Below are 27,263 nucleotides of genomic sequence, written 5' to 3'. Positions count from 1 at the left end.
ATCCAAGAGCCCGGTCGAGATGAGGAAACCTGCCTGAGTGGATCATTTTTATTTTGGCAAAGCACTGCGGGGACCAACAGCCAGCAGCGAGAAGGGGAAGCAGGTGAACACCAGCTCACAGCATGCCATGGTTGTCTCGCTGTAGACCTCGACATGGTTTCCGACTCACAAAGAAAACACGTGAATACGATGGGAGTCAATTAAAATACAGATACAGGAATCTGTTGTTCGTTATTCCACTGGATAAATTGAGGCACAAAGAAATACACAAAATGTTACCGCGTACTACAGAAGAGTGAAAGAACACGAGCTCTCCCATTTGCTTAATCCAAAGTGTAACCGTGTGTTATGTTAGCGATTTAAGCCAGAAGTGCACCCCTAGTCAGGAAATTATAGTACGTGTAATAATGTTTAGTGTTAGAATTATAGTTTGTGTGTTATTAGTTATTAGTTATTACATTAACATATTAGATGAAGTGAATGCAATTTCAATCAAACACAATTCATAGTCATTTAAATCATATAAACACTGTACACATTAACATTCTGTCACAATGTGATGTTAAAACCTGGGGACTGATGCCAATTGCCGTCCTTTATGGATTTCTCCCAATTTTATCCCCAAAGAGGGTTTTTTGGGAGTTTGTTCTCCTGTCAGGTAATAAATGAACAACTTAATGTGAGGCAGCCGACTGAGGCAAATGTCTTGAGAATTGGACCACATGAACTGTTTTAGATCTTATGATGAAGTGTGATGAACGGTGATCATTAATGACTTGTTGTAATGAAAGTGTACTAGTTATAAGATGAAGACTTAAACGATGTATGCTTTGTTAAATTCACTCATTGAGGCATAAAGCCAACTGTCTCTACATTGAGTGCATTGGAATGTGAGGGACAGATGGTACAGAGAGGTTTCAGGTTACAGCTGCAGCTTCACACCTCGACGTGAAGGGGACAGTCCAGGAGGAGACACTCTGAAGAAGAAGCCAATGACATTCAAATGCACCAAGAAGACACACCTCAAGAGTTTTCAAAGGACCAAAGCGGGGAAAAGACTGTTAGAATTTTCCTGCAGCCGCTTTGATAAGTCGCTTCAGACTTGCTCAGAGGATTCTCTATTTCGCGAAATATTTTACTGTTCGCTTAGTATTTCACTTTGTAATTGTAATCCCTATAACGTTGTTTAGTTATTAAATACTTTTTGATTTTTGAATTTAAGCAAGCTGACTCTTTTGATTCTTCGTTTCCGGCCGGGAAGAGAACAAAGGAGTGAGGCCTCCCTCGAGAGCTTTCAGAAACCCTAACAGTTACAACTAAACATAAAATAAAGAGGTCGGTGGGTCCGTCTTGATTGCCTCCATTGGGATCCGTAATATCTTTGGCATTACAGACATTTGGAGGGCTTCAGTGTTTTTTTTAATTACAGTTGAAAATCACAATAGGCCTCTGGAAGCTTAAGATAGAGAACTGCGTTTCAGGGCATAAGCCTGTTTTGCTCCGTTTTGGTTAAACATACAAGGAGGTAACACGTTAATTTGATTATATACTACAACCCATGTTACTCATGCACATGTATCTGCTCCACCACACAACAACATGGTCCATGCAAGGTGATTGAGAACATTGTATTTAATTACAGTTTGAGTGTTTGCCACCACCATGACCTTGAGTTAACGATGCCAGGTGTTCAATTGCTTCATGATCACCTGGGTAAATTGTAAGGTGGTCGCAATACAATTACATTACAAAACTAATCAACAGCTTTATTAAATCTCCTTTTTTATCGACCCACATGCAAAAGTATTAGTTGTAATCAAACGTCTCTGCCAATTCAAAGGTGCCATTACAATCACAACTAATACGTTCAGACTATTTGTGTCGATATTGCGCAGAAAGACTTATATTAACAAAAAAACAGGAAACAAAACAACAAAAAGATGGAGGCATTGAGGGAGAGACGACACATGTAAGACAATAAATGTTGACTCAGTCCTTTAGGATGAAGGGATAGAGAGAAGACACATAAAGAGAAAGAGATGGCGAGACAAAATGGTGAGACTAACAGGGACGCCGGCGGCAAAGTCAACACTGCCATTACAGTGACGATTAGATCAGTAGGAGGGGTGAACCGGAGAGCAGACACACTCGAAACCTCAAAACTCAGCTAAAAGGCTCCCACGTGACCGTCACAAATTAACCAGGAAGGCTGCCAGGACTCAGTTTTGCAGATTCACGCGAGCTAACACATAAAACGGTAACGTCATGCTGGATATTTTAGAAAGGAATGAGAGTGTAGCGACTCATGTCATTTTCTAATGATGCATTACCTAGGACAGGTAGCATTAGCATCCATATACGGGTATTTATGCATGATGGGATCTGGGCTGGACCTCCTAACCTTCCTATCCACTATTCCTTCCTTCCTTCCTGGAAAACGTCACAGGGTCAAGGAAAGATGGTTAAGAGAATTCGTGAGGAGTTAGGAAAAAACTGCCACGGATTTTAGGGAACCAGATGTTCGTTATATGACAGATGACACGTCACCATTTCAATATTGCCGCCGCAAGGAATTAGGGGAGGAATTCTCTCTTTTCAATTCGGTGGTTCCTATGCTAAAAGGAGCTAAGTAGGGAAGCATTGAAGCTCTTTTCCTGAGCATTAGAGAATTCATATAGCTCCTATCATTACGGCCACTTACACTACCAGGAACCTTCTTAAGCAAATTAAACTTTTTCAATCCAGCCCTGGAATGAGCCGGAGAGTTAATTAAACCAGCAGGCAGGATGAAATAAGACAGAAAATGTAGAGAGTGTTTAAATAATTTCCATCGACGTTTAATATCCATGATGAATTATTTAAATTTCTAAACCAAGGCCCAGAACTGTAAACCCTTTTAGGTTCTGTGTGGTGTCACATTTAAGATTGTATCACACCTGTTGGGAGGAACATACCTGTGTCGATGTGAGGGTTTCGTGACAGAGGATGTTGCATGTGTACAGACTGTAAAGCCCTCTGAGGCTAAAATTTGTAAGTTGCGATTTTGGGCTATACAGAATAAAATGAATTAAATTGAATTGAATTGCATTGAATTGAATTATCAACTAAGTCTTTACAAATACATAACTTGAAAATGTTTTACGGTCTTCCGTGTCATCTATACGCTGCACCATTTGTTATAGAAAAAAAACAATTCCACTTCAGCGCTGTACAACAAAAAAATATAGACTTGAATCAAAGTGCACTTACAGTTTTCTTTCCAAGCCGAGCTGTGTGACTCGGGACGCTCTATTTCCAACAATGCCGACAACTGTTTCAACAGCAAAGTGGAAACATACACATATAAAAATAGGCTTGTGTTAACACACACAAACACACATAGTCCTCCAACGGTGAGTTCCCATAAGTTCATTGACTTCACTCTTAGTGTTTTTGCAGTTCCCTATCGCATGTTTATTAAACCCTAACAGCAGGAAAGGGAATGGTGCGTATGAGAGGGCGAGGGGGGATCTGAAAGTGACAGATGAGCCTGACTCTCCCCCCAAACTGCTCCTCTCACCCTGGATAGAGGTTATAGAGACAAGCTCCTCTTAGGCGTCTCTGACAGAGGGAGAAATATGTACCTCCTCCTCGTTCGTTTCACTTTATAGAGGGAGGACGGTATTTTTAATGCTTTCATACACCAACAGTTGGATACGAATGTTGACACAAGAAGGAAGCTTGCCACAGGTTTGTAAACCCTGATAACACCAACATGCCACAACCTGACCAATCCAACCAATAGAGTCCATGCAGGATTGACCACAAGCCAACCAGAGCAGGATGGCTCATTGCTTGCCATCTCATCCAACAGCAAAACCTGTTTCCCAACATGCAAAACATTGCTTTTAGTGACATGGATTGCAACGAAGTTGTTTTCAATGGATGAAAAACATGCTCTAGTATTTTGCTCACCGAAAAAGACCACTCTGTTGTCATGTATATAAGTGGAATGACCTGCACTTAGGATGCCACTGTTGAAAAGAAAAAAGAATAAATAAATAAAATAATCGCACAAACATTTTTTTAATAGCAGACATGTTCTGTAGTTGCCTCCAAAGCGCCTGAATAACAGCATATTCCTCTGCGGTGAGGTTTAACAAGCGGCCTGCATACCTGCCAGTGACCAGAGAGATTGAAAGTCATTAGTGTTGCTCTCTATATATATTTCCTCGGTGCTTAAGGGAGAATGTCATCAGCATCTCTCCCTGTCGGACCATCAAAAGAGTGTCTGCCTCTGTTCTGCTGTTATCACATCCTCCATCACTCACCTCTTGCGGCCGTTGTGCTGTTGGTTGACCTGACTGCCATTCTTTAGGCCAAACACACAGTTAGAGAGCCTCTGTTTTATTAAAATGGGCGCGTGGGTCAAAGTGAGCCCTGTAGAGGGATGTAACACTATCAAGATTTGCAGGGCACACAGATGTACAGATGTACAGGATTTGGATCAGCATCATGAACACTTTACCTGCCGCCTCTGAGCCTTTTGCTCAGAACTAAGCGATGGATGAAATGACTGGTAACACAGACTGGCAGACATCTGAACCTGTACTTATGCATTTCACACTTATGCATTTTTATAAACCAATCAGTTAAAATGTCCACTGTTCAAAAGACCTGGTAAAAATGTTATAGGTAAAAAAAACTGTCTCAGTTTCAGGACTGAAAATGACTCAAGCCAAAAATGGAGCCATGCCATGGCCGTACCCTCAGAAACCAGACTGTCTACCTCCTGCAAGTAAGCAAGGACGTTGCGCTTTAATCTGTGAAAGTGAATAAAAACCTGAATCAGATCATTTCATCTTGCAGTAAGAAACGTTACATTAACTCAATATTGCTTTGGTCGACCTGCAAATAGCAGCTTAAATAGTTACTGATGAAACCTCTCTCATCTATTGAGTATTGACCATTGAAGTAGGTCTTGAACATTCTACAAACAGCGGGTATTAAACCATTTCAATCAGAATATGAGGATTTGATTGGACTGCCTGCGAGTGGAGATAGAACTATATAAGATAGTGATGACGAAAAAGGGACAATTCAAGCAAACGGTTGAATCCTGTTCCTGACCTGAGAGATGTGTTTGAGAGCCAGTAAGTTTAATGCATTGAAGGAAACAATATATAAAGGTACAAACATTGTTCAGCCAAACTTTAGATTTGGAAAATTTGCATTTAAGGGACCAACAATTCCAGATAAATAAAAATTCAGCGTTAGGGACACATTTTTTTACAGACATATTAACTACTTTTTGTGGAGAGATCTTCCTAACTCTTTTTTCAAGACCACATGTAAGCAAGGTTCTGACAGTCAAATATGCTACAATGTCAAACCAAATACACCAGATAACAATTCACAATGCTGGGTCACGGCACATCCCACAGCACGTCCCCTCCTCAAGCACTGAATTTCTACAAAGTAAGGCAGACTTTTCCCCCAGATAGAAGCTCCCTCAATTACATTTTGTTTTATGGATAAATTACACCTGCGTGTCGTCACAATACAAAGCACCATCGGATCCAGTGCTGTAAAGCAAGACAAGGTCGTCACCAGTGTTGAGTAACGCATTACTGTAATTCCACTACGTTTAGCGGTAACGAGCATGTAACGAAGTATTTTTGAAATAAATTAACGCAGTTACAATTACTGAAATTGAAATGAGTTCGTTACTCGCGTTACTCTCTTGTATGACGCGAAGCGGAGGGCCGGCAAATAGTAAGTAAATAGCTGCCTGTCAGCACAAAATAGTTGTGGCCACCAAACGTTGTGTGTCACAGAATAGTCGGCGTACGTGCACGTAAACAGCATCGCGTCGCTCATGACGAAGGACCGCAGGCCCGCGGATGCTGCAGGCGCCGCTCCACGCAAACAACCAGGGCTCCACTTTACACAGACTGCAGTGCAGCCGATAAACCGGGCAGAGCTGAATAGATTGATCGCTCGCTGTGTTGAAGATGAGATGCATCCTGTCAACTGTCGAGTCAGTTGCCTTCAGGCAAATGACTGAAACAGTTATTTTGTATTAAGTTAAGTATTAAAAAGGACTTTTGTACTATTGCTTGATTTGAAGGCCTGTTGCCCTGTTGATTACAATAAATAGGTCTAAAAAATATGTTTATTGTGTTTGACTGTTCGGTGCTATTTATATTCATTACATTTAAAAAGCAGACATAAAAGTAACTTAAAAGTTACTTTCCAGAGTAACTAATTACTTTTGATACACAGTAACTGCTAAGTAATTCAATTACCTTCAAAAGAAGTAACAAGTAACTGTAACTAAATACTCATTTTCAGTAACTTGCTCAACACTGGTCACAACACTCACTAATAAGTGAGTTTGTAAAGTTTGAATAACATCCCACAGTGGCTCTTATCTGGGCGCTGGAGTGTTTGATGGCACTGGAACCCCAGAACAACACTCAGAGAGGCACATTGACTGCTCATCCAAGGTGAAGCGCTAACACACTCCACTTATGCATGCACAGCGAACACAGCACTGATGCAAGAGAGAAGTCCAATATATGTGTCAGGGAGTGAAGTGAGGGTTGAAAGAGATATGTAGGAGCGTGGGTGAATAATGATTGTGACTGTATCTTGGCTCCGACCGTCGCCCCAACAGGTGCAGAGCGCCTCTTGTCTGTCAACTGCGCTCTACACTGTGGGCGCACCTGCAACTCTGTGCTTGTGTGACAGGCCTCATGGCTCCACCCCGCACTCCCGCTAATTTAACCAGATGGAGGAGTTGAGGAGGAGCCCTGAGGGCGCGATGAAAAGGAGAAAAGAGAAACGGAGCACTTAGAGGCCACCGGGAGAGGACGCGCAGAGGACCCACTGGATCCTGTTTCCACTGCGTGGGGACAAACACTATTTAACAAGTCAGGCTCCTTGCATGCAATCCAGACAGTCATTGGGTTTCATTGGGCTTCATTGTGTGCGAGTGTGTCATCGTGAGTCAGGTGGATAGAGGTTCTGCAGTGGGGAGTTAAAGGCGATGATGGGGCTAAGTTGGTAAACATGAAAGTGGGGCAGATTGAGAGTGAAACGGATTACTTTTTACCTATGGGGCAACTCTCCCTGTCCACAGGGGTAATCCATGCCTGCATAAATTATTTAGCAAATGCTCAGTGTGTCTGTGTTTGTGAGCTTGGGAGGAAACTCTGCCTTTGTTTATCTGTGCTGTGCAGTAAATATCTGCAAACCCGTTTTTTCTTTCCACATTGGAAGTCAGCAAAATGTAATTTCTCTGTTTGGCGGTATTTATCGGTATTAGAGGGGATAAGGATTTACTTCTTATAATTACCACTCTCAAGCCGTGGCATCTCAATCAGTACAGTCATACTCCCATGCCCACACTCACGTTCACACACAGACACAAACACACACACACACACACATGCACGCGTATCCCAATATTCCTCTCCCCCTCCTGAGAAAGGCAGAGCCCGTCACACATGTCAATGAGATTCCGGGGTATTCAACAGTCAATCCCCGTCAGCCTCAAATTGATCTCATCTCAAATGGAGCCAAAAGAGACAATTTACATATTCATGGTGAAACTGAACAACGCTGACTACATCGGATGAGGGTCACCTTCAAGGAAGGCCGAACAGCTAACACCACGTCAATGCGAAGCCAGAACAAGCGCAAACCTGCGGTGTTATTGGCCTCTTCACCAACAAGGTTTTGTCTGTAATCCACTTAAAACCAACACTTCTCTTATCTCACCACTCTCGATGTACTTCCTTTAATGTGATTTTTTCTGCTTTTTTACACACACAACTTTATCCCCATGTGTAACGCTTTCCTTTTATTAGCAAGGACTTGATGTACATATCCATCTGTTTCACCAGAGAAAACAAAGACTGTGCGCGGTGCGCGCTTAGATGCTGCGTTTTCATCAAGGAGAACATGGCTCGGGAGGAATACGTGAGTGTGTGTGTGTGTGTGTGTGTGTGTGTGTGTGTGTGTGTGTGTGTGTGTGTGTGTGTGTGTGTGTGTGTGTGTGTGTGTGTGTGTGTGGCAATGACAGCTATTGATCAAGCTTGTTTGAAATTGTTGAACATCAGCCTATTTAAGCAGACAGGGGTTTTGTACATGAATAAAAGTCAATTTAAGAATAGAAAAGTACTAACTTTGAAAAAGTGCAACGACTCGTTGAGTGAACATTTATATTATTATGAGCATCGCGGGAAGCAACATAAACGTTTGCACTTTAACCCCATTTGCTCTCAACTCCTTGGGGATTAGGTGCTGAATAGATCCAAGTCTGCTGAGTGTCTAAATTCAAATTTCAAGTTTATGTAAGTTCTGTAACCAGAAAATGATGGAAACAATTGATACCGCTGCCACGAGAATTCCTTGCATTCATCTGCTGTTCAGACTGTGAATGTGATAGCAGGTAAAGCCAACACTTAGACTATGACGTATCCTCTGAGGCACTTCAAAAAGTAAAATAGCCAGCGCTTTAACGATCCGATGATACAAATGAGAAACCGCTTCGGCGCTGAGGGACAGAAAGCGTAGAAAGACAGGGAATAGCTTTTATCAAGCGTGACGCAAAGAAATGAGATCTGGATTTGTGGGCATTGGAGTGGTAATTGAATCAAAGATCTAGATCTGCTCAGAGGGAAATCCCAGCAATGTTGTTGTATTGGATCTGAAATGTAGCGTGATGGCTCAAATACAGATTTAATGGAGAGTGAAGATCAGCTTTGAAGCTCCTCCAATTGATGTGGCTAATAGCTTTCTATACGAATTCAGAGTCAAAATTGGAATTTGCACTAATATACTTGTTAATTCATTTACAGCTTTCCTTGCTTCCTTCCCCCATAAGAACCGCCTTAGTCAGGACGAGATGAAGTCACGTCTGCTAACAGCTGATCAGGATAAACTCTTAATTGGTAGCATTATTATTATATCAGCTTATGCAGGTTTTTTTGCATTTATTAATTGACCGTTTGCGGCTAAAAAAAGTCATTAGGAATGATCTGGTCACAGCCAGTAACAAGGGGCCGAACCATCCCGTTTGACATCTTCCACTGTGTAATATATTCCGTTTAAATTCTAAACGTGTTTCAAATCAGCTTGTCCGATGTGATAAATGGTGAATACTGAGTGAAAATATTTAAATATGTTTTGCAGTGTGATATGTATGTGTAATGGTGTCTCGGTTTTTGCTCCGTGTGGCTCGTTAACCGTCACAAGAAGCTGAGGACGCAGCGCTGTGAAGCTTAATGTGTTGTTACAATTCCAAACAATGCAAAATTATAATCGGAAAAGGGAAAGCTGTTACCATTTACTTTCAACAACACCATCTGCATGAATATGTAAATGTTGACAAGAGGACCTGGTCTGGGAGATTATACACTTGTGGCAGATAATAATAAATTCAGACAGAGAGTTGTTTACAATCAAAGCTGATGGTTGTTTGTCCCTGAGGACAAGCTCAGCCAGAGCATATTTTCAAAGTGCGCGTAGAGTAGATGGAGCTGCGATGATAAATCTAAAAATATATACACATTTTTGGCATTCATTGCATGTACCACTCATCTCACCATTTTCAGCTTAGCATACATCAGTTATCTCGTGGCCCAACAAATGTTGCAGAATGTCAATTTTGAGAACATTTCATCTTACTCGTTGCAGGCCGCCCCCCCCCCCTCCCCACGAGTCATGCCTGTGTATCTCTCAGGCCCATCGTCTGCATGACGAGAGCAGTCCTTCTGAAAGATAATAAATCACTTGCAGAGCTTGACAGTGTGGCACCAGATGATGGCCGGAGGGTAGCTGGATGTTTGCAGTGGACGTGAGGGCCTCTCGCTGTGCCTTTCTTCATAATAGCACCAGGCAGTTGTGGAGGATATGTTTGTGCAGGTTGTTTTTTACCACCGGTTGTCCATCACAAGAGATCAGGGACCACGCGGGGACAGATTACCGTATATACCGTAACAGCGCTCAGGGGGCTGTTTATATCTGACTGTCAATCTGTGCAATGACAGTTACACTTTGACTGTAACGTCCCTTCAGTATTTTGGGCAGAGGTGACGTGTAGTTGCAGAGAACACTCTAAGTTTAGTAAAATGAGAGCTCCGGGTGTATGAGCCGAGAACACCAACAAAAGTGCACATTACCCCGGCAGGTTCTCAAACATTAATGAGTTCTTCAGCTCATGTTGCTCCACAGAGGCCAGTTGGATTTCATTGCGTAATGCTATGCTCCCTTTTAGCCTTTATTGTGCCAATGAACCTCTGTTTATTTTCTAGGATGTTTTCTATCACTGCTCCCTTAGCTCACAAGCCAGAATAGCAATGACTTTTCATCATCCAAAAGGACTAGTGGATCCCTGCTCATGCAGCAGGTCACATGTACTTTAAATGAACCCACAGACTGTCTACCTAACTGGGATGTGTAAACTGACTGAAACTGTCTGTATGCTTTTCTAATATCACACTGACAAAATGGGTAATAACTGTAATTAATGACGCTAAAGTAGTTCATCTGTAATGTCTATAATGAAAAATATGAAACACTTTTTCTGTTATTTACAATTTTCACTTATTCATCAAATGTTTTATAGGAGCAACTTCAAGGACGTTGTGGCAAATGCTGCTCAAAATGCATTTGCATATCAATAAAATAATAGCAGGCATGCTCATTTAGAAGCGTTCTGCTGTCAGGGGAGAGCTGAATCAAAGTATTAAGGGCTGTCCATGGTTGTGAATTATCTACTGATTTATCCTCCTGCTTTGCTTTCTCTATCCCCTCCCCCTCTGTTTCTCTCACTTGCACTCTATCTACCCATCTATCCATCCATCTATCTATCTATCCATCCATCTCCTTATCGTATGCCTCTCAGTGGTCCTACATCAAATGTAACCTTCTCCCACTGCGAGTTTGCATGTTACAACCAAAGATGCAAGGGCATGAAATTGGTTTCAACAAGAGAGATGGCCAGAAGAGGCAGAGCTGTAAAGGCTGACTTGAGGGAACTACATGAAGACATGATGAAAGACCAGCTTTAACCACCCTAGAAATGTCAGAAAGCTGAACTACATTTAACACTCAAAATTGCAGATACATATCAACCCTGAATAGCCCCATTACTGCCCAATGTGTTTTGTACCATAGCCTGAAAGATGAAATTTAACAGATTGTCTGTGGAACAAGTGGTAAAAATGAGACTTAATTGAGGTTCTTTTCCCCTTTAGAGACAATCTTGAGACGACACATGCACAGGAGCGGGGTTGAAGTGTGATGTGATGGCGCCCACTAGTGCTCAAACAGTTTACCAGCCCCTTCTTCAATTGATTCAGGCTACACAGACTAGCGGTCTGCATACACTGCTGCATTACAATTCAGTTCAACGCACAGGTTAAGACCACCACCAAGATGACCGTCACGATGAAGAAATGAAAAAAGGGGGACCCATTGGTGCTTGTTACGTGTTGGCTCACATTTCAGTGATACCTGCTGTGCGTCTTGTGATGTCAACTTAATGAGAGCAGGTGGAAAACACTGAGCTGCAAACACCCTGAGAGACACAGACGAATGTTATGAGCAAAAAGCTCATTCACACAAAAACATTCACTCTCTTTTTTACCGGTACAATCCATATTATTTCAACATGTCCAAATATCAAATCACAAATAACTTCAGCCACTGTCGACTGTCAATTAAAGATTAGCAGATGTCCACCATTCAGAGACACAGGCTGGATTAAGGAGCTGTTTGTTGCCTCCTCTGCTACTGGTTCTGCTCTGCTTTTGTCACTGACAACAGTTAATTTACTCCCAACAAAAGGTCATAGCAGTCATCTTTTACTGGATCGCAGTGAAAGCAGGTCTGTGTTACACAGCCTGCCATTTATTCACAGCGGCTCTGTTTTTTCCTCTCTGTAACCCGCATGATATTACTACTACTAATATTAGTAGCCCTAATTTTATGAGCGTTACACCCTCCCCCCTTGACTTTGCATAGGTCCCTTTGTGCTTCACTGGGTTTCAGTATAAAAGACATTAAGAGGGGAAATATCGTAATCATTGATCGTATCAAGGGATTGACTGAAGCTTTCTAAGAGACTCTTAGCAAAGGAGATTAAGGGTTTTCCTAATTCAGGGTAGTGAAAACGACCAGGGGGTCGACGTGACCGCTCAGGTCTGCGTCTAATGTCACTTGCTTGAATGTGTTTGTGTTTCCTTTAGTGTTCAGGTTTTCTATCATTGATCACCAGGTTGTAGTCAACCTTTTACTAATTGATCACACGGTGAAGTGAATTATTACCGTGGTAACCACGGTGTGTCCTGATAGGACAGCTACATGTATCTTACTGGTCTGTGTTTTACTGACTTCTTGACTCTGAAGGAGATGAAGAGGAGAAACAGCACAGCTCTATCTGCTGGAAGATGAGTGATGATGTTCATCTGGAAAAACACAACATTTACAAGATGAGCATTTAAAAGGGAACTTTGTCTTTCTTCAGAAGTCCAAACTATAGGTGGGTATACTGTGAATTTTGTGGTCAGACAGACCTCAACAATGCAACGCGACACGAAGCATCGCAGAGCACAAACGCGTGAGGATAATAACTTATGCATCTCCAATTGATGAAATGTTTGCTTTATTCATTTAAAAAATATATATTTATTTATTTATTTCTGTTCTGCATAAACTCCTGCTCCAAACTCCAGTCCAGATGGTGGCGGTAATGCACCTCTAAGATGGTTTGCTAACCGCCAATATACACTAAAAGTAGAGGAGGAGGAAGAAGAAGAAGAAAAATAAGAAGAACCAGAAGAATCAGCAGCAGCAGAAGCGTCAGAATGTCACCAGAATTTCACGTCAACATCTTTAAAGTGTTCAGATAGCTGTGAGTATTGTCCCGTGATACAATGTGTGTTTGTGTGTTAACGGGCCGTGAACCTTTTTAAAGTTTGTTTTACCGTCCAAACGAGAAACACGGAAGTACCTCGTTTGTTCGTTTTTCTCGTTTTAAACCAAAACTGAGTAAACGGAAAACGCCCGTTTTTGTTGTTCAAAGCCGAAAACCAGCGGTTTTGACTTCGGTAAATCGCTTATTGTTTTTGCCTACAGAAGCGCAGCAGCTAAACCGGAACTGACTTTGTAGAGTCAACGCGACCTGTGCAACAGGTTATAACGGTTATTACGTTGGGAAACACTGAACTGGCAGCGGTCAGTTATCATATATTTTAATTTATATAATCGGTGGAAGGTTCCTTTTTCAGAACCGCACAAGCCGATCTCTGTTGGGTATTTAGCGACATTTTTTTTCTAACTTTATTGAGAATCTCGCTTGATGCGATGTGTGTCTCAATGCGAGGTTCAGAAATGAAGACTGACATTTGGCCGATGTTTTGATAACTGACCGCTGCCAGTTCAGTGTTTCCCAACCTAATAACCGTTATAACCTGTTGCACAATAAAGGAGATTGGAATCACATCTGGATTCTAAAAAATGCACCACTGTGATCACATGTCCTCGAGCTACAGCTCCAGTCCTTTAGCCTTTAACCCTCAATACAGGAGGAGCATTTAAAATGACGTCTCTTGACATCTTAACATGGTTTGAAAGAATGAAAATGAACGTTTGACAGAAAACATCAACACACAAAGTGTCCCATGAGTTTTAGTGTTGAGGTGAATGAGCTCTGCGTGTTTGTCCTGATGAAGATAAAGAACATGTGAGCTCTGCCAGCAGGTTGTTGTGAAGGTGTGGACTCTGCTATGAATCAGGCTCAGGACCGCGGCGTCCCTCCCTCTGAAGCCCCTTTGTGTGGGGAACATGACGGCCAGACCAAAGCTCAGGTGAGGGGACGATCTCCAACTGTCCTCCACTCTCCCCTATGTCCCAACGTCTTTGACTCACTGATCTTCATGGTGTGTACCTTAACAACTACTTTTAAATCTGTCAATCTGTCAGTTCACCATCATCTCCATGCTGCAAGGATGCCACAGAGGACATAAACTCAGCCACAGGCCTTCAGACAAACAATTTAATTCGGGTCGCAAAAACAGTTGAGGACATTGAGGGCAGTATGTCTGTCCTCCCACAGACGCTGGAAAAAGTCCAGCTGCACTACTGTGAGTATTATAAACGTTTTCATTACCTTCCTTCCTTGCGGAATACGAGAGGAGTCCAACTTGTTCCACATAAATAAGGTAATGCACAATTACCGTCATTGTGAATAACATTAGTTTGCCTGAATTGGGAGGACTGGTCCGGACTACATTTCCTGGCCGGTTTCTGCTAGTGAACATGTGACATTTTTCTTCTCGGGTTTGTGATTCCTCTCAACCGGCCCAGCCCCCTTTTAGCTTCACTTAGATTCAGGAGGACGCAGAATGGAAAACACGCGCTTCTACTTTTTGACAGCTTTCCTTTTTTTACACCTGCTTGGCTTCAACGCCGAATTTTATCCTCCTCTTCGCTGATGATTTGGGTTTCGGGGACTTGGGCTGCTACGGACACCCCAGTTCACTCACTCCCAACCTGGACCGCCTGGCAGCGGGAGGACTCCGCTTTACAGAGTTCTACTGCACCAGCCCCGTCTGCAGCCCGTCCAGGTAGGTTGGTTTTCATTTGCGGGGCAACGTCCCGTGTGCAAAAGGAGTCAGTTGCACGTTACACCGAAAAACAGTGACAAAACTAAATGAAAATGCTCATCAACCGCAGCACAGGCTTGTTAAACGTGTTAAGACACAGCAGGTCAGGGCTGTTGAGCAACACAATGTGATGCTTCACCCTGGGAAATGTAAATAAATGTACGGGTGTTCTGAACTGTTTTCAGTTTAATCTGTTTTATTCTTAATTCCCAGTTTCTCTTTACGTAGCAGCGGATGGTTCAGTTGAGTATCTCCACTCCAAGAGATGTTGTAAATCAGTGATTTGTAACTTACAGCAATGCATTATTTTAGCCCTGGTATTTCCAAACTGAACCTACAAGTCAACACCCGTTATACACGCTCCAGTCCTTCATAACTCTCTTTAATAACAACCCTGCTTTGTTTCCAGGGCATCCTTGTTGACGGGCCGCTATCAGACCCGCTCGGGGATCTACCCGGGAGTGTTGTACCCGGGCTCCAGGGGGGGCCTTCCTCTAAATGAGACCACCATTGCAGAAGTGTTGAAACCTTTGGGCTACGCTACTGCTGCGATGGGGAAGTGGCACTTGGGAGTCGGGGCCAACGGGAAGTTTCTTCTGACCAAACAGGGGTTTGACCAGTACCTGGGGATCCCCTACTCCCATGACATGGTCAGTGCACTTGAACTTAGTGCCAAGCTAAAAGGATTAAAAGCGACTAATCTGAAAAATATTGTTATGTTATTTATTTTCAGAACCTCACTTGTTTCCCTCCAGATGTCAAGTGTTTTGGATTGTGTGATGTGGGAACTGTAACAGCCCCACTTATGCACAATGAGGTCATCAAGCAGCAGCCAGTCGACTTCATCAATCTGGAAAGAGCTTACAGAGACTTTACAACCAGTTTCATCGCTGCGTCCGCCAAGAAAAAACAACCTTTCTTCCTCTACTATCCTTCCCATGTAAGCAAAAGAGACGGTCTCTGATGGTTTACTCCTCGAGTGAGCAAAACATTTACAATCAGGGCAGGATCAGAGCCCTCTCCTGGTCAGTTTAACTCTTGAAAGGGTTAAAAAGATGTATATTTTTAAGTGCTTTTTGTCCATGTGAGTTTTCAAACCCATGTAAACGGCTGGTGCAGCGAGACCATAAACGCATTATTTTACTTCTTTCTACAGCACATGACAACCCTGGAGAAGACAGGAGTGATCAACAACACACTGGTCTTCTTCACTTCAGACAATGGGTTGCGTTTTGATTTTTTTTCTGAATGCGCAAATCCTTTTATTCTTTCTTATGGAGACGTGTTAAGATCCTCCTCCTAGCTGTGACACAGCATTATCTTTTTTGTCAAGGTCAAATTATATTACATCTTTGCCCTCGTTTTTATATGTTTGCCTTGTTGTGATTATACCTGTATTGTCATTCACTAAATGTTGTGTTGTTCTTGTCTCCATGTTTAGGCCTGAACTGATGCGCATGTCCCGCGGAGGAAACTCCGGGCCTCTAAAATGTGGGCCCTGAAGGGCCACCACGTATGAGGGGGGCATGAGAGAGCCAGCCGTCGCCTACTGGCCAGGGACCATCATGCCAGGTGTGGACTCCTCATTCGTCCGCACAGGAAGTTTAGGCTCAGTGACGCTGTCACAGCAACATTTTTATTTATTTTTTTCCTGTTGCACTAAACCAGAGTTTTGCACTTGGTGTATACTCCCCTTTCAAAGGCCCTGCTGGTGTTTTTGCTTATTTCAGTCCGTAAGCTAAACTTTACCACTGTCTTATTTTCAAAAAGACACCACAAAACCAATATACGTCAGCCTTTTAGTTATTGCTGCTTGCTCTTTGTCTGTATGCGTCTCTCTAGGTGGGACTCATCAGATGGCCAGCACTCTAGATGTCCTCCCAAACATTGCCAGTCTGGCAGTAGCCAAATTCCAAATTCTTGTCAACCAAGGAAAGGTAAACGTCTTACCTCACCCTCTGAAGAGATTGAAATTATACAAAACCAAGCTGATTTATTTGTACAGGACATCAAAATAAAACACACATATTTTGTCTGTGCTGATAGAATAAAATATATGGTATTGTTACTCCCGGCTATTTTATTTAATTCTATTAGCAATAAGATGTAGCTGTTTGGCAAAATTACAAACAAACGTGTCCACGTTGGGAGCTGTGAGCTGCATGACATCCAATTTTAATTTCCGTTGCAGAGGATGTCCAAAGTTACAAAATTTGATCTTTGCACGGTAACGTTTGTATCGACCCTGCTCACGTCCACTAACGTGATATCCGGTCAGCTGCATTCAGTCTGCTTGAATCCATGCGAATGCAGCATTATCCCATTCATTCTTTTAGTAAAAGTAAAAGGGAGGTGATGATATTCTACCCGACGGATCAACCACCCAGTCAGACTAGAGGTGTTTTGGTTTTTGACTCGTGCTTCTTTTCCATGTCAGGTGCCACCCACAGCGATACTACTCAAGACCAAGACTGCTCCGTATTCACAGCCCTCAAGGCCCACGACCCCCCTCTTATATTTGACCTGGAGGCTGACCCCTCAGAGTGCTACCCTCTCCCCCTGATGGGAAATCCTGACCTGCAAGCCATGCTGGAGAGGATCATGGAAGTGAAGGGGCAGTTTGAAGCCTCCATGGTGTTTGGGGAAGGCCAGATATCCAAAGGATCGGACCCAAACCTGGAGCCTTGCTGCAATCCTCAGTGTAGCCCCAAGCCCAGCTGCTGCAAGTGTTGATGGGACAACACGCAGCGGCTGAAGGTGTGGGACGCGCTACAGGTGCTGCACTGATTATTGCTTGAAGACTGTTCTGTGATGGCTGATTTTTAACTTTGCAAACAGTTTCCTTAGTGAAGAGAGGATTTCTTTAATATTTATATTGACCAGACTTTATTCCCAATACTTCCCATACTGTTTTTTATTATTTACACCTTTTCACCTCCACATTCTCTGTACACAAACCAATAAAGAGCAGATCCAAACAATAAAGACAACAAAAAAGGTCCAACATCAAGCATATATTTTATTTATAAGACCAAACCCATGACAAGGCAGAGTGATTCTTTTGTCATTTTTTTCTTTGTTTTTCCCTGGAATTTTAACTAATTTTACAAGTCCTTGGTTTTAAAGATACAAGATAGGATATATTTGGTCTGCCACAATGCTTTGCTCTAGATATACAGTGAAGACTAGATCGTCCTCAGAGGTTTTTTTTGTGTAGCTGTGTGGAAAGAAGGTATTTAACTGGGCTGTGATGAAAGAGAAAAACAATTAGAAGGAAGAAGACACAGACCATTTATCCTTCACATTGTTGGAGCTCAAAGGTGATTGCAATAATCGGCAGCTAGGTCAATGGTCTGGTCTCACTAATAATGTCACATCTAACTAATGTGTCCTAAATGTACCGCTGACGCCTGTCTGCAGAGTTGTCAGGAACCCAAACGCCACCAGTTTCAAACATAAGACACTGAAATAAAATTATTGCAGGTCACCGATTTCGATGTTCTTTTCTTTCAGAGGTTTTTGTCTGGTTGTGATCCTTCCTTTTTAATTAAATTTGTTTTTGTTTTAATGTACATAATCAGTTCATAACATACTCAACATAAAAGACACAGCACAGAATCTTAGGTTATCTATTATATATACATGATCTAACTGACAGCAATACATATGCAGATAAGCCCCCCTCTGCCATATCAACAGTGAACTGAGGTGTGTGTTCTTGTGGACTACAACTGAGAGCAGCAGAACAAGATGCTAAACAGTGTCTGAAAGAACATCGGTGATGGTCAGGGGCGGTAAAGCCTGATATTTCAGATGACAGTAGTGGGTGCATTAGTTGTTTAACATAACCCCTCCTCTGTTTTTAAGGTGCTGGACTGTAAGCTATGGTGTGCTACAGCGACCTCAGCGCAGGTTATTGTGTGAATGATGCTTCAACCTTTGAACCAGACTGAGAACAGTAAACGATTGTTCTCAGTGGAAGGATGTTTCCATCCCTTTTATCCATCATACTTAAAAAAAAAAACAAGATCAAAGTCTAAGCATTTACATAACTATAAAACCTCCCGTTTAATGCTTTATTAAAGGTTTGATTACATTGTGATACCAGGTATCAGACCGGACGCTCTCCTACAGTAGGCACACTGCAAAACAGAATTACGGGCACGTGGCAGCTAACTGTTAGTCGTTCCATTTCCCTCATTGAGACTGTTGGGTGGAAAGAAGAGGGAGGCATAGGACGTCAGTGACAAGCAGAGTTAACCCGCCGGACGAGTAAGAATATGGCTTTTCATTGTCCCTTTGCTTTCTTTTACCTGAAACTCAAAATCAACCTTGCAAAACATACCGTGATCTATGATTTGCAAAATTTAACAGTTGAATAATTTGTAAAGAAAGCTCCCCAATGTGAAAGTCAGCAAGCAGTTTAACTTTGAGGACTGGACAAAATTACACATGATCCAAATGTGCTGACTGCACTGCCCTTAATCCACCCTGAATAAGTTATCTGCGTGGTAAATGATACTCACAGATCATTACTTTAAAATATCTTTTAGCAGTTGCTCCTGTCAAAGTGAGTCATCAATACTCACAACAACCACACAAATCCTCCATCAGTATCAGCTGTGAGTGTTTCTTAATTAGCCTGGATGAGTCGTCTGGATGTCTACTTGCTATACATGTATTTAGAACACACACTACGTCTTGTACGCGACACAAGGGAAAGCTTGGACCAAGGACAGTTCACTGCACTCTCTCTACATTGCTCCAATGTCACTATCGGTAGAAATCAAATTAGCAGTTTGTCAATATTGAACAAATACATATTTACAGTTAATCAAACTCCGACCTCTTGATTCTACACCATTCCTGTACTGATTGTTGAGCTGCTTGCCATTCTCATGGATATGTGTATTTCTTAGTGTATCTGTGTGCTGTAACCCTACTAGCCATGCAAAGTAAAATCGCAGTAGTAGGTATATTGTATTCATTTCGAAAGAGGAACCTTTAAATAAACACGTGCTCGGCATCTTAGTTGTGTAACATAGAAAAAGGTCAAAGGAACAGGCAATAAACCCATCTAGGCAATGAATATGAACAAAGAGAGAGGGGGAGGAATTAAGTCAGTCAAAAGCCTAGCATACTGGAGAAACTACGTTTTAGAGGGACACAGAGGAGTATTTTACAATGGAGGGAAGACCCCACTGACAGCGCCCTCTGCTGGCAAACCTGATGAACACACACAAGCTGCGAAGAAAGGAGGTGGTCGTCATGGCAACACTTGTTACTCCAGGTAGATGTCTTCTGTGGGGCAGGCATACTCCAGATGTTCCTGGTAGTATTCCTGGAAGGCGCGTCTGTGGAAATGACAGATGGACTTAAAGGCACACCTGCACGCTAATAGAAGACAATAAATCCTGTAGTGACATGACCTGCAATCTCTTTCAATACCTGTTAGCAAAATATATCAAATGTAAAAGATTGATAGAAACAAGACATTAATGTGTATTGTTTTATGTTTGACTAAAGTAATCCATCTAATAATGACATTTGTACCTACCCAACACACTCTGCTACAGGTCGCATGGACTCCTGGGATACAAATACGTGGCAAGCAAATCGGTTCAGCATCGGGTGCTTAGTGATGAAGCCAAAGTAGCTGCAGATAGAATAGTACAATATAAGGATATCAGTCTGATGTTGCACTCTACGCTGCTGACACGAGGGCCGAAAAACAATATTTCTTTACCAGTTGTTCCTCGGATGGCATCCGCAGAAGGAAATGTTTTTCATCTGAAAGAAGTGACTGCATCTGTCATACTATCAGAGACAGATAGGAAGAAAGAAACAAAACATAAATGCAACATTCTTCCATCTTAAATCAAAGTCTGACTTTGAATAAAATCTTAACAATTAATTTTATTTACAATATGTTTTTTATACCTCATCAAGGGCGTCATAATCATCCTCCAGGCTCATGATCAGTTTCACTCCTTGCAAGCTAATCTCCAGCTCACACAGAGAAGGAGGTCGCACATGTACTGTCCGTTTCCTCGATATAGCAATCTAACAGAAGATATTTAACGTGTCAAAACAAACATTCCCTAATGGTGCACACAGTATTTCGTACATGTTTGGGTCTGCTTCGTTCAATTGCAGTGTGTTTTGTTGTTTTCTACTTAGGTTACCTTCTGCATTGCGGCGCAAAGAATGCCGTTGCCTTGGTGATTAGGAACCTCAACTGACCCCAAAAACTGAACGCCGAAAGTCTCGATCCATGCTGGATTTCGTTTCATTCCTACGGAGAGCAACGTGGACACGCAAAATAATGTAAAGGAGACTCTTTTGACCTTCACGGAGAGAGGAGGAAAAGGCAGTAAATGTGTCAGCTCACCCAACAGCTCCTTAGACTGGCCTTTGACCTCATTGGCATAAAAGGCAGGAAATATGCCCCTCTCCCCTGTCCTCATGTTATAGCCTCGGTACCAGTAGTCATCCTCTTCTTCCTCCACATATAGAGGGTCATCCACATCCAGCTCCAGCTCATCTGCATGTCTTGGAATGAACCTGCAGGGAGCAGCAGAGGAGGAGGACTAAAAAACAAAAAACCTCTGTTAAATGTGTCCTTACATGGTACACTGCTGTCGGATGTCTTATAGAGTGGAGGTAATTTGATCAGGAAGCATCTGTTTTGAGTTTCCGGTTTCTCAGAGAGACAAGAAGGATGAAACAGCTGACAGAGTTAGTCTGTGGGATGGGTGGAGAGAGACAATGACCTCTGAGTGCAGGGAGGAAAGCAAATACATAATTATACATTCACAACATGGACATGCATGCATGGAGGTGCATGTAGCTTCCCCACTAGCTCGCCAACACTCAAGCACAGACAGGTGACTGATGTAATTAGTAGCGCTCGAGCTCAGCTGTAGTTTGGACATCTGCTCTCCTCTCTAATACAATTAGTGAAGCTCGAATGTAGTAGTGTTGGTCTGCAGCTGGAAACACTGCAGAAGCAGTATTGAGTGATCTGCCAGGTGTTTTTTACCTCTGTGGGCGCGTGACGGCAGGAAAACGTGCAAGGCGCTTTACAGTTGTGTTGTTGATATCAAAATGAGAGCTGAACCTGAAGATAGGAGTGGTCTGAGCGAGGACCCGGGAATTTATGAGGTACGTTGTGGAGAAGATGCCGGTGTGAGCCTACCACAAGATGATCTCACACCGGTCTCGAGTTTATTATAAATCTGATTGATGCAGCAATTGAGTTTCCATTATTAAATATGAATGTGCTGTGAGTTCTTACCTGTATACTGCCCTGTGTGTCTGGTCCCTCTCCTCTCCATTGATGGTACAGGAGAAAAGTCCAAAGGACTCTGTGCCTGCACCGTAAACAGACACCAGTTACACTGTTTCAATGAAACTACTCTTTTAAAAAAAATGAAGGATGAAGTGCCTGAACAGGGTTATGGGGAACTTACTGGAGGAGCGGGAGGTGCTGTTGACGAACACGTTGAGGAACTTCTTGGAGAATGGGAGGTCAGCCTCGGGAGATGAGTCCTCAGAAGAACTGAGAAGTTCTGGCCTCAACTCCTCATCCTCCCGACCATAGTTCAACATGCTCGTCTCCAAAGGCTCTTCGTCGCACAGTGTGGACAGCTCGCTGTCATCACTCAGAACGGAGGTGCACCTGATAGGAGGAAGTTCGCCCGTTACGGCTAGACATCCACAAGTACTGACGGCATGATTTGTAACTAGAAGCAGATCATTCAGAAGTACTTCAATGAAAACATTTCAAAGAAACCCTTAAAGAATTATGCAAATTAAAATCCTAATTTTAAACACACGCGCCATTTATTTCTCAGCTTCGACACATTTCAAACATCAGAGCATACCTTCTGAGGCTGACTAGTTCCAGAGTAGTATTCTCATCCACCACTAGCGTGTATTTCATGGAGTCATAGGCCAGTCCATCATCTTCATTAGGCTCCCTCAGAGGCAGATCTTTCTGACACAGTGGGAGGTCATGGTCAGGTAAGGGACGATCCTGCACACTAGAATCAATTGGTGGTGAACTGTCAAGATCTAAGTCGCAATCCCGGTAGGACTCCCTTAAGCCACCCAGGAATGGGTAAGAGTCTTCGTCGTCCTCCTCTTCGTCGTTGTCAGTGGAGTAGGTGAGGCTGAAGCAGCGGTTAGTCTGGGCAGTGGGTATGTCCAGCGTCAGGCTGTGTTTAACCTCGGTGATGCGCTCAAGAGAGGCCGAGGAACGGCTCTTGGGCCTCGGCTCTGTCTCTCGCCCTTCGTCCTTGTCGCTGACCACACTCTCGCTGAGGCTCGATGAGTCCAGCTCCTTCCTGCTCTCCAGCATTATCAAGTCGTTATTAGGCTCTAGATCTTCCTCTTGTCTCCTGACATTCTTGGTTAGTTTTTCCGTTAGGTTCTTCTCAGAGTCTTTAGCGGTATAGTTGGAGTGAAATTCTGCAGTTCCCCTGCCATTGTTTGCACAGTGCTCCAAGACCAATGGGGTTATGGTGTGACCAGCAAGGCTGTTCGTATACAGACAGGGACTAATCAGTGCTCCCCCATTTAAAGAGTCCATGCTCTTCCCTTTCTCTCCTGGCTCCATCACACCCTTTCTGTACCCCTCACCTTCCTTCTCTTCTTTCTCTGATCCCTCCAATTCTGATTTCTTCTCTTGGTCCTCATTAATGAAACCATCTCCGTCTCCAATGTCTGAGGACGGCGAGATGGTGTCCGACAAGGAGGCCTTCCTCTTGAAGCAGTCCTCGGGACAGCTGATTGGGTACGAGCCCTCTGAGATCATCCTGTTGACGAGGTTGCTAAGGAGCCACGGTGAGTCTGAGTTCTCACTCAGGTCGTCTTCGCTTTCTGATTCAGAGTCTCCCTCACTGGTTTCATCATATTCATCTGCACTGGGCATCAGCCTGGGTCCCACTGGCAGGTAAAATGAACGTTTGAAGCTCTCCAGACTGTGGTCTGGTTCTATCTGCAGCACCATCTGCCTGGACAGGCTGTCCTCACATTGTTGGGATGGAGGCAGAGTCTCATCTGGGTCAGCCTGGTGCTCAAAGGGCCACTCATCATCCATATTCTTCAGCCCCGTCAGAGCCTGATCATCATCGTATGACTCAGAAGGTAAGATGGGTGAGTCAACAGAGGATGGTGTAGCAAGAGTAGGTGAGGGTAGAGGCGAAGAAGAGAGCGGAGTGGACCCTTCTTTGATCGGGTCAGGCTGGCCCAAGAGTAGAGATGCTTTAAATGCCACAATGCCACTGTCCTGCTCTAACTCTGCATCCAGGTCCAGTTCCTGTTCTGACGTAGGTGAGCTGGCCTCCTCGATGGAGTTGGTGAGATGAGACGAGCGTCCACTGCTGCTCTCATCGCTCCTCAAATCTAGCTCTGTCTCTGAGATAGAGGAGATCATGTTGGAGACCACGGTGCCTCCACAGGCAAACGCCGCCTCCAGCTCCCCTTCGATGTCAGAGTCAGAGCCTGGAGAGCTGAGGTCCCTATCCTGGTCAGACGTCATGTAACCCTGCTGGTTCATATCTGCTATCCCTGGGTACGAGGAAGAAGATGTTGAGTCGTTAGCTGCTGCCTCAATTGCAGAGACTGCTGCATCTGAACCGCTGGAACGGCTCAGGGCATCCAAGCGGCTGGAGGACACGTAGCTAGTGAAGGAGGCGGGTTCAATGGAGGGGAATTCCACATACGACGACCGATGGTTCTCCCTGCACACCATGTCGTACGTCTCCTTGCACATGAACTCCACCTCAAAATCTTTCTCCAGCTCCTCGTCGGAAAAGGGTGTGTCGGCACCGGCGTTGGCTCTCATGGGCGCAGTGGACGACAAGCAACGGCTGGTTCCGTCTAGGTCGTTCTCGTGCTCCACACCCAACTCACTGGTGATAGTGTAAGTGTCAGTGGTGCGCTGTTTTGAGTGTTTGTGGTTGTGGTCGCTGTTGAGGTCGTGGTCCACCTCTGAACACTGGGAGTGCTCATCCACAGACGGTGCTCTGGTCGTGTGGATCGAAGGGTCGGCCTTTGGCTCGGTGGCGTCACCAGAGCGAGGGTGGGTGTTATGTTGACCAAACGAGCCTGGGTGTGAAGATAAAAAAGGTGAGGACGAACAAGGAAAATAACATTAGAGGATGAAAATACAGGACGACATTGAGGGTTACGGAGAAGATGATGGGTTGTAAGAGTTGTGGAGGTAATCTAGACAATAAAAAAGATAACATTCGAAAAGAGCCTAATGACCAACAATGCTAATCAATCTAGAAAAAGAATATGTGTGATTAAAATGAGTTAATTTCCTAGAGCGGTCTAGTGCAAGTAGCTTTGTAAGAATCAATGTGCAGTGTTTGTCTAAACATACAGTGAACAAGTATAATTCACGTAAAGTCAATTTTAACATGCCGCCTCTACAAGACACTGATGATGATGGAAGGGGCTCAAATTTTGCCATGCCGGCCTTTTTGTTACCGTATTCGGGCCTCTCCCGCCTGTTGCCCTCCACGTCACAGAGGAGGGGCCTGTGAGGGGACTGGGGGTTCCCGCCCTCCCCTGCCTGTTTGGGTGGAATACCTTTGCTCTGAGACCCTGGTGCCTGGGAAACCGGAGAGGCCGGGCACTGGCCTGTCACGTGGCCTCCATTCTCCAGACACGAGTGGGTTGGAGACAGACGACCTGCAGGCAGAGGAGATGTCTATATTCCTTGGTAATGGCTGCAGTGTCAGGATTATTTATAATTTAAAACAAGGCAACAATAAATCTGCCCATCTGGGACAATTCATTCAAATTAAGAAACTCAAAATAAACATCCAATGTGCCCTGCATAGATTGTTGTAGGCAGTATTTTATATCTCTGCACCTTCAGTGTGTAAAGTACATAAAGGTACATGGCTCAATGGTAGCACTTCGTATGATGTTGTCCAGATAAATAAATGAATGTTACGTTTACTGCTTCAAACTCCTGAAAAACAACGTACATGCAAAAAATTACAATTCTCTCCGACAACTTCTTTAAAGATGAAACACAATCTGTTGGGTCTTCTGCGAGGAATCCTGTGTACTGGACTAACCAATTAATTAAAAGGAAAAACTTTGTCCATACCCAAATCTATTGTGCATTTACCGTGTGAGGTCTTGCGTAAAGAGTCCTGCCAGCTTCCTTTCTTTGGGGACAGACTGCTGTTATTGTTAAGTGAATCCTAATGAGCAGAGAGAGAAGGAGATATTCAAAAGAAACTGAACCGTACATTTGCAAAAGCTCAAAATAAAACACGAACGCTGTTGTGTGTGTCTTTAGGACCAGATCTTCCCACTGCTTACCTGTGATACGGCAGTGGTGAGGTTTAGTGTGGTGGGTCTGCTCTTCAGTGTGCCAAGAGTAGGGGAGAGAGGGGGGGAGGCAGAGGGGGACGGAGGAGCGTCAGGGTCAAGCTCTTCGTCTTCGTCCTCCTCTTCGTCGTCGTCCTCGTCGTCGATCATCTCAAACTCTTGGAAGTCATACTGGAAGGAGCACACTGGGTGGTTCATGTCGCTCTTTTCCAAAATGAGGGAGTCCTGGTGGCGTAAGAGAGAGTAGGAGAGACACTTGTAATGGGGTTACAGGAGATAGAGTAAAGGATTGTTTATGCTTTCACACCTTCAGCCTAATTTGGACGAATTAAAGCATCTGTGCCTCGACAGCAGAGGGGAAAGCGTTATCTAGTAAGCTGACAAAAGTGAAAAGCCCCTAGCTTCTATCCGCTGCCGATTACCTCCATTGTCATTTAAAAGCTGTGCCAAGAACCGGCCCGTCTAAGGAATGAATACAAAAAGGAGAGCACAGATGGCCCGAATAAAACACAGCGTGATTACAAGGAATCTGTTCATGCATGTGATTGCATAAGACAGAGAGGTTCAGGCTGCAGACCAGCAGCATTACCGTCTCCCCGTGAAATGAGGGTTTAAAGGTTAAGTCAATTAAGTCAATAATTAGCAAACACGGCAGAAGCATCGAGTAGTCTTGAGGATGGACTGAGGGAGCAATCATTTGGGAAGTGAAAGATGTTGATGAAAGAGAAACATAGGGTGGGGAAATGAAATAAGAATGGATCAATAAGAAATCTCTCAAGTTTCAACTTGCAATTTACTGTGATCTGCGATAAAGTCCATATTGTGCGATCCCTAATTACACTTAGATGTATTAAAGCTGCTAAATAATCGTTTCCATGGACACTACAATAAACATTTCTAATATTGTATCTGATCATTTGACTTTGTTAATGAAAACACATTGATTGATTGATTGGCTTTGCAGTCGGAACAGCGCAGCAGTTTCTCTGCCTCTCTTTAATGGAGGAAGCAAAGCTCTCTCTCTTTCTCTCGCACATCCAATACAATACTGCTGACGCCTGCTGCATCCACATATATTAACACTCAACTACCGAGAGGGTTCACATGAATATGCAGAGCGATATCTAATTACCAGAACAATGTTGCTGTCTTTTAGCTCACAGGATATGAAGAAACGTTTGTAAAGGTATTGTGTATGTGTCAATTCCAGTATAGCACCTTAAGTTTGTTGTTTTCTTTTCATAGTCT

General features: G+C 43.5%; 1 protein-coding gene, 1 long non-coding RNA gene and 1 pseudogene across 5 annotated transcripts in view; 2 read left to right on the top strand and 1 right to left on the bottom strand.

Annotated features, from left to right (window-relative positions):
- The first annotated feature begins 806 nt into the window (after positions 1–806).
- The window catches only part of LOC144391115 (uncharacterized), a 48,417-nt gene continuing 21,960 nt past the window's right edge, over positions 807–27,263 (top strand). The window contains exon 1 of the long non-coding RNA XR_013455001.1: positions 807–904. This is a non-coding gene — a long non-coding RNA (uncharacterized LOC144391115). The remainder of the gene's footprint in view (positions 905–27,263) is intronic.
- On the top strand, positions 14,253–18,144 carry LOC120812451 (arylsulfatase A-like; annotated as a pseudogene). The gene is made up of 7 exons (XR_013454999.1): positions 14,253–14,618; positions 15,067–15,307; positions 15,391–15,597; positions 15,814–15,881; positions 16,099–16,229; positions 16,500–16,594; positions 17,095–18,144. The product of XR_013454999.1 is annotated as an arylsulfatase A-like (transcript).
- Positions 17,659–27,263, bottom strand: part of LOC120812447 (C-Jun-amino-terminal kinase-interacting protein 2-like) — a 27,571-nt gene continuing 17,966 nt past the window's right edge. For 2 of the 3 annotated variants that reach the window (XM_040168399.2, XM_078097690.1), the window contains exons 3-14: positions 26,007–26,240; positions 25,810–25,885; positions 25,158–25,361; positions 22,544–24,770; positions 22,130–22,338; positions 21,955–22,030; positions 21,049–21,221; positions 20,843–20,952; positions 20,598–20,720; positions 20,404–20,474; positions 20,215–20,313; positions 17,659–20,011 (exon numbers count right to left, since the gene is read on the bottom strand). In XM_040168399.2, the coding sequence (XP_040024333.2) occupies positions 19,939–20,011; positions 20,215–20,313; positions 20,404–20,474; positions 20,598–20,720; positions 20,843–20,952; positions 21,049–21,221; positions 21,955–22,030; positions 22,130–22,338; positions 22,544–24,770; positions 25,158–25,361; positions 25,810–25,885; positions 26,007–26,240 (3,675 nt within the window). In that variant the 3' untranslated portion in view covers positions 17,659–19,938. The remainder of the gene's footprint in view (positions 20,012–20,214; positions 20,314–20,403; positions 20,475–20,597; positions 20,721–20,842; positions 20,953–21,048; positions 21,222–21,954; positions 22,031–22,129; positions 22,339–22,543; positions 24,771–25,157; positions 25,362–25,809; positions 25,886–26,006; positions 26,241–27,263) is intronic. The other variant, XM_040168400.2, reaches the window with a different exon arrangement.

Source organism: Gasterosteus aculeatus, chromosome Y (genome assembly GCF_964276395.1).
Source record: "Gasterosteus aculeatus chromosome Y, fGasAcu3.hap1.1, whole genome shotgun sequence".
NCBI lineage: Eukaryota > Metazoa > Chordata > Actinopteri > Perciformes > Gasterosteidae > Gasterosteus > Gasterosteus aculeatus.
The sequence above is the reverse complement of the archived record's forward strand: the minus strand, read 5'-3'. Positions and strand labels throughout refer to the sequence as shown.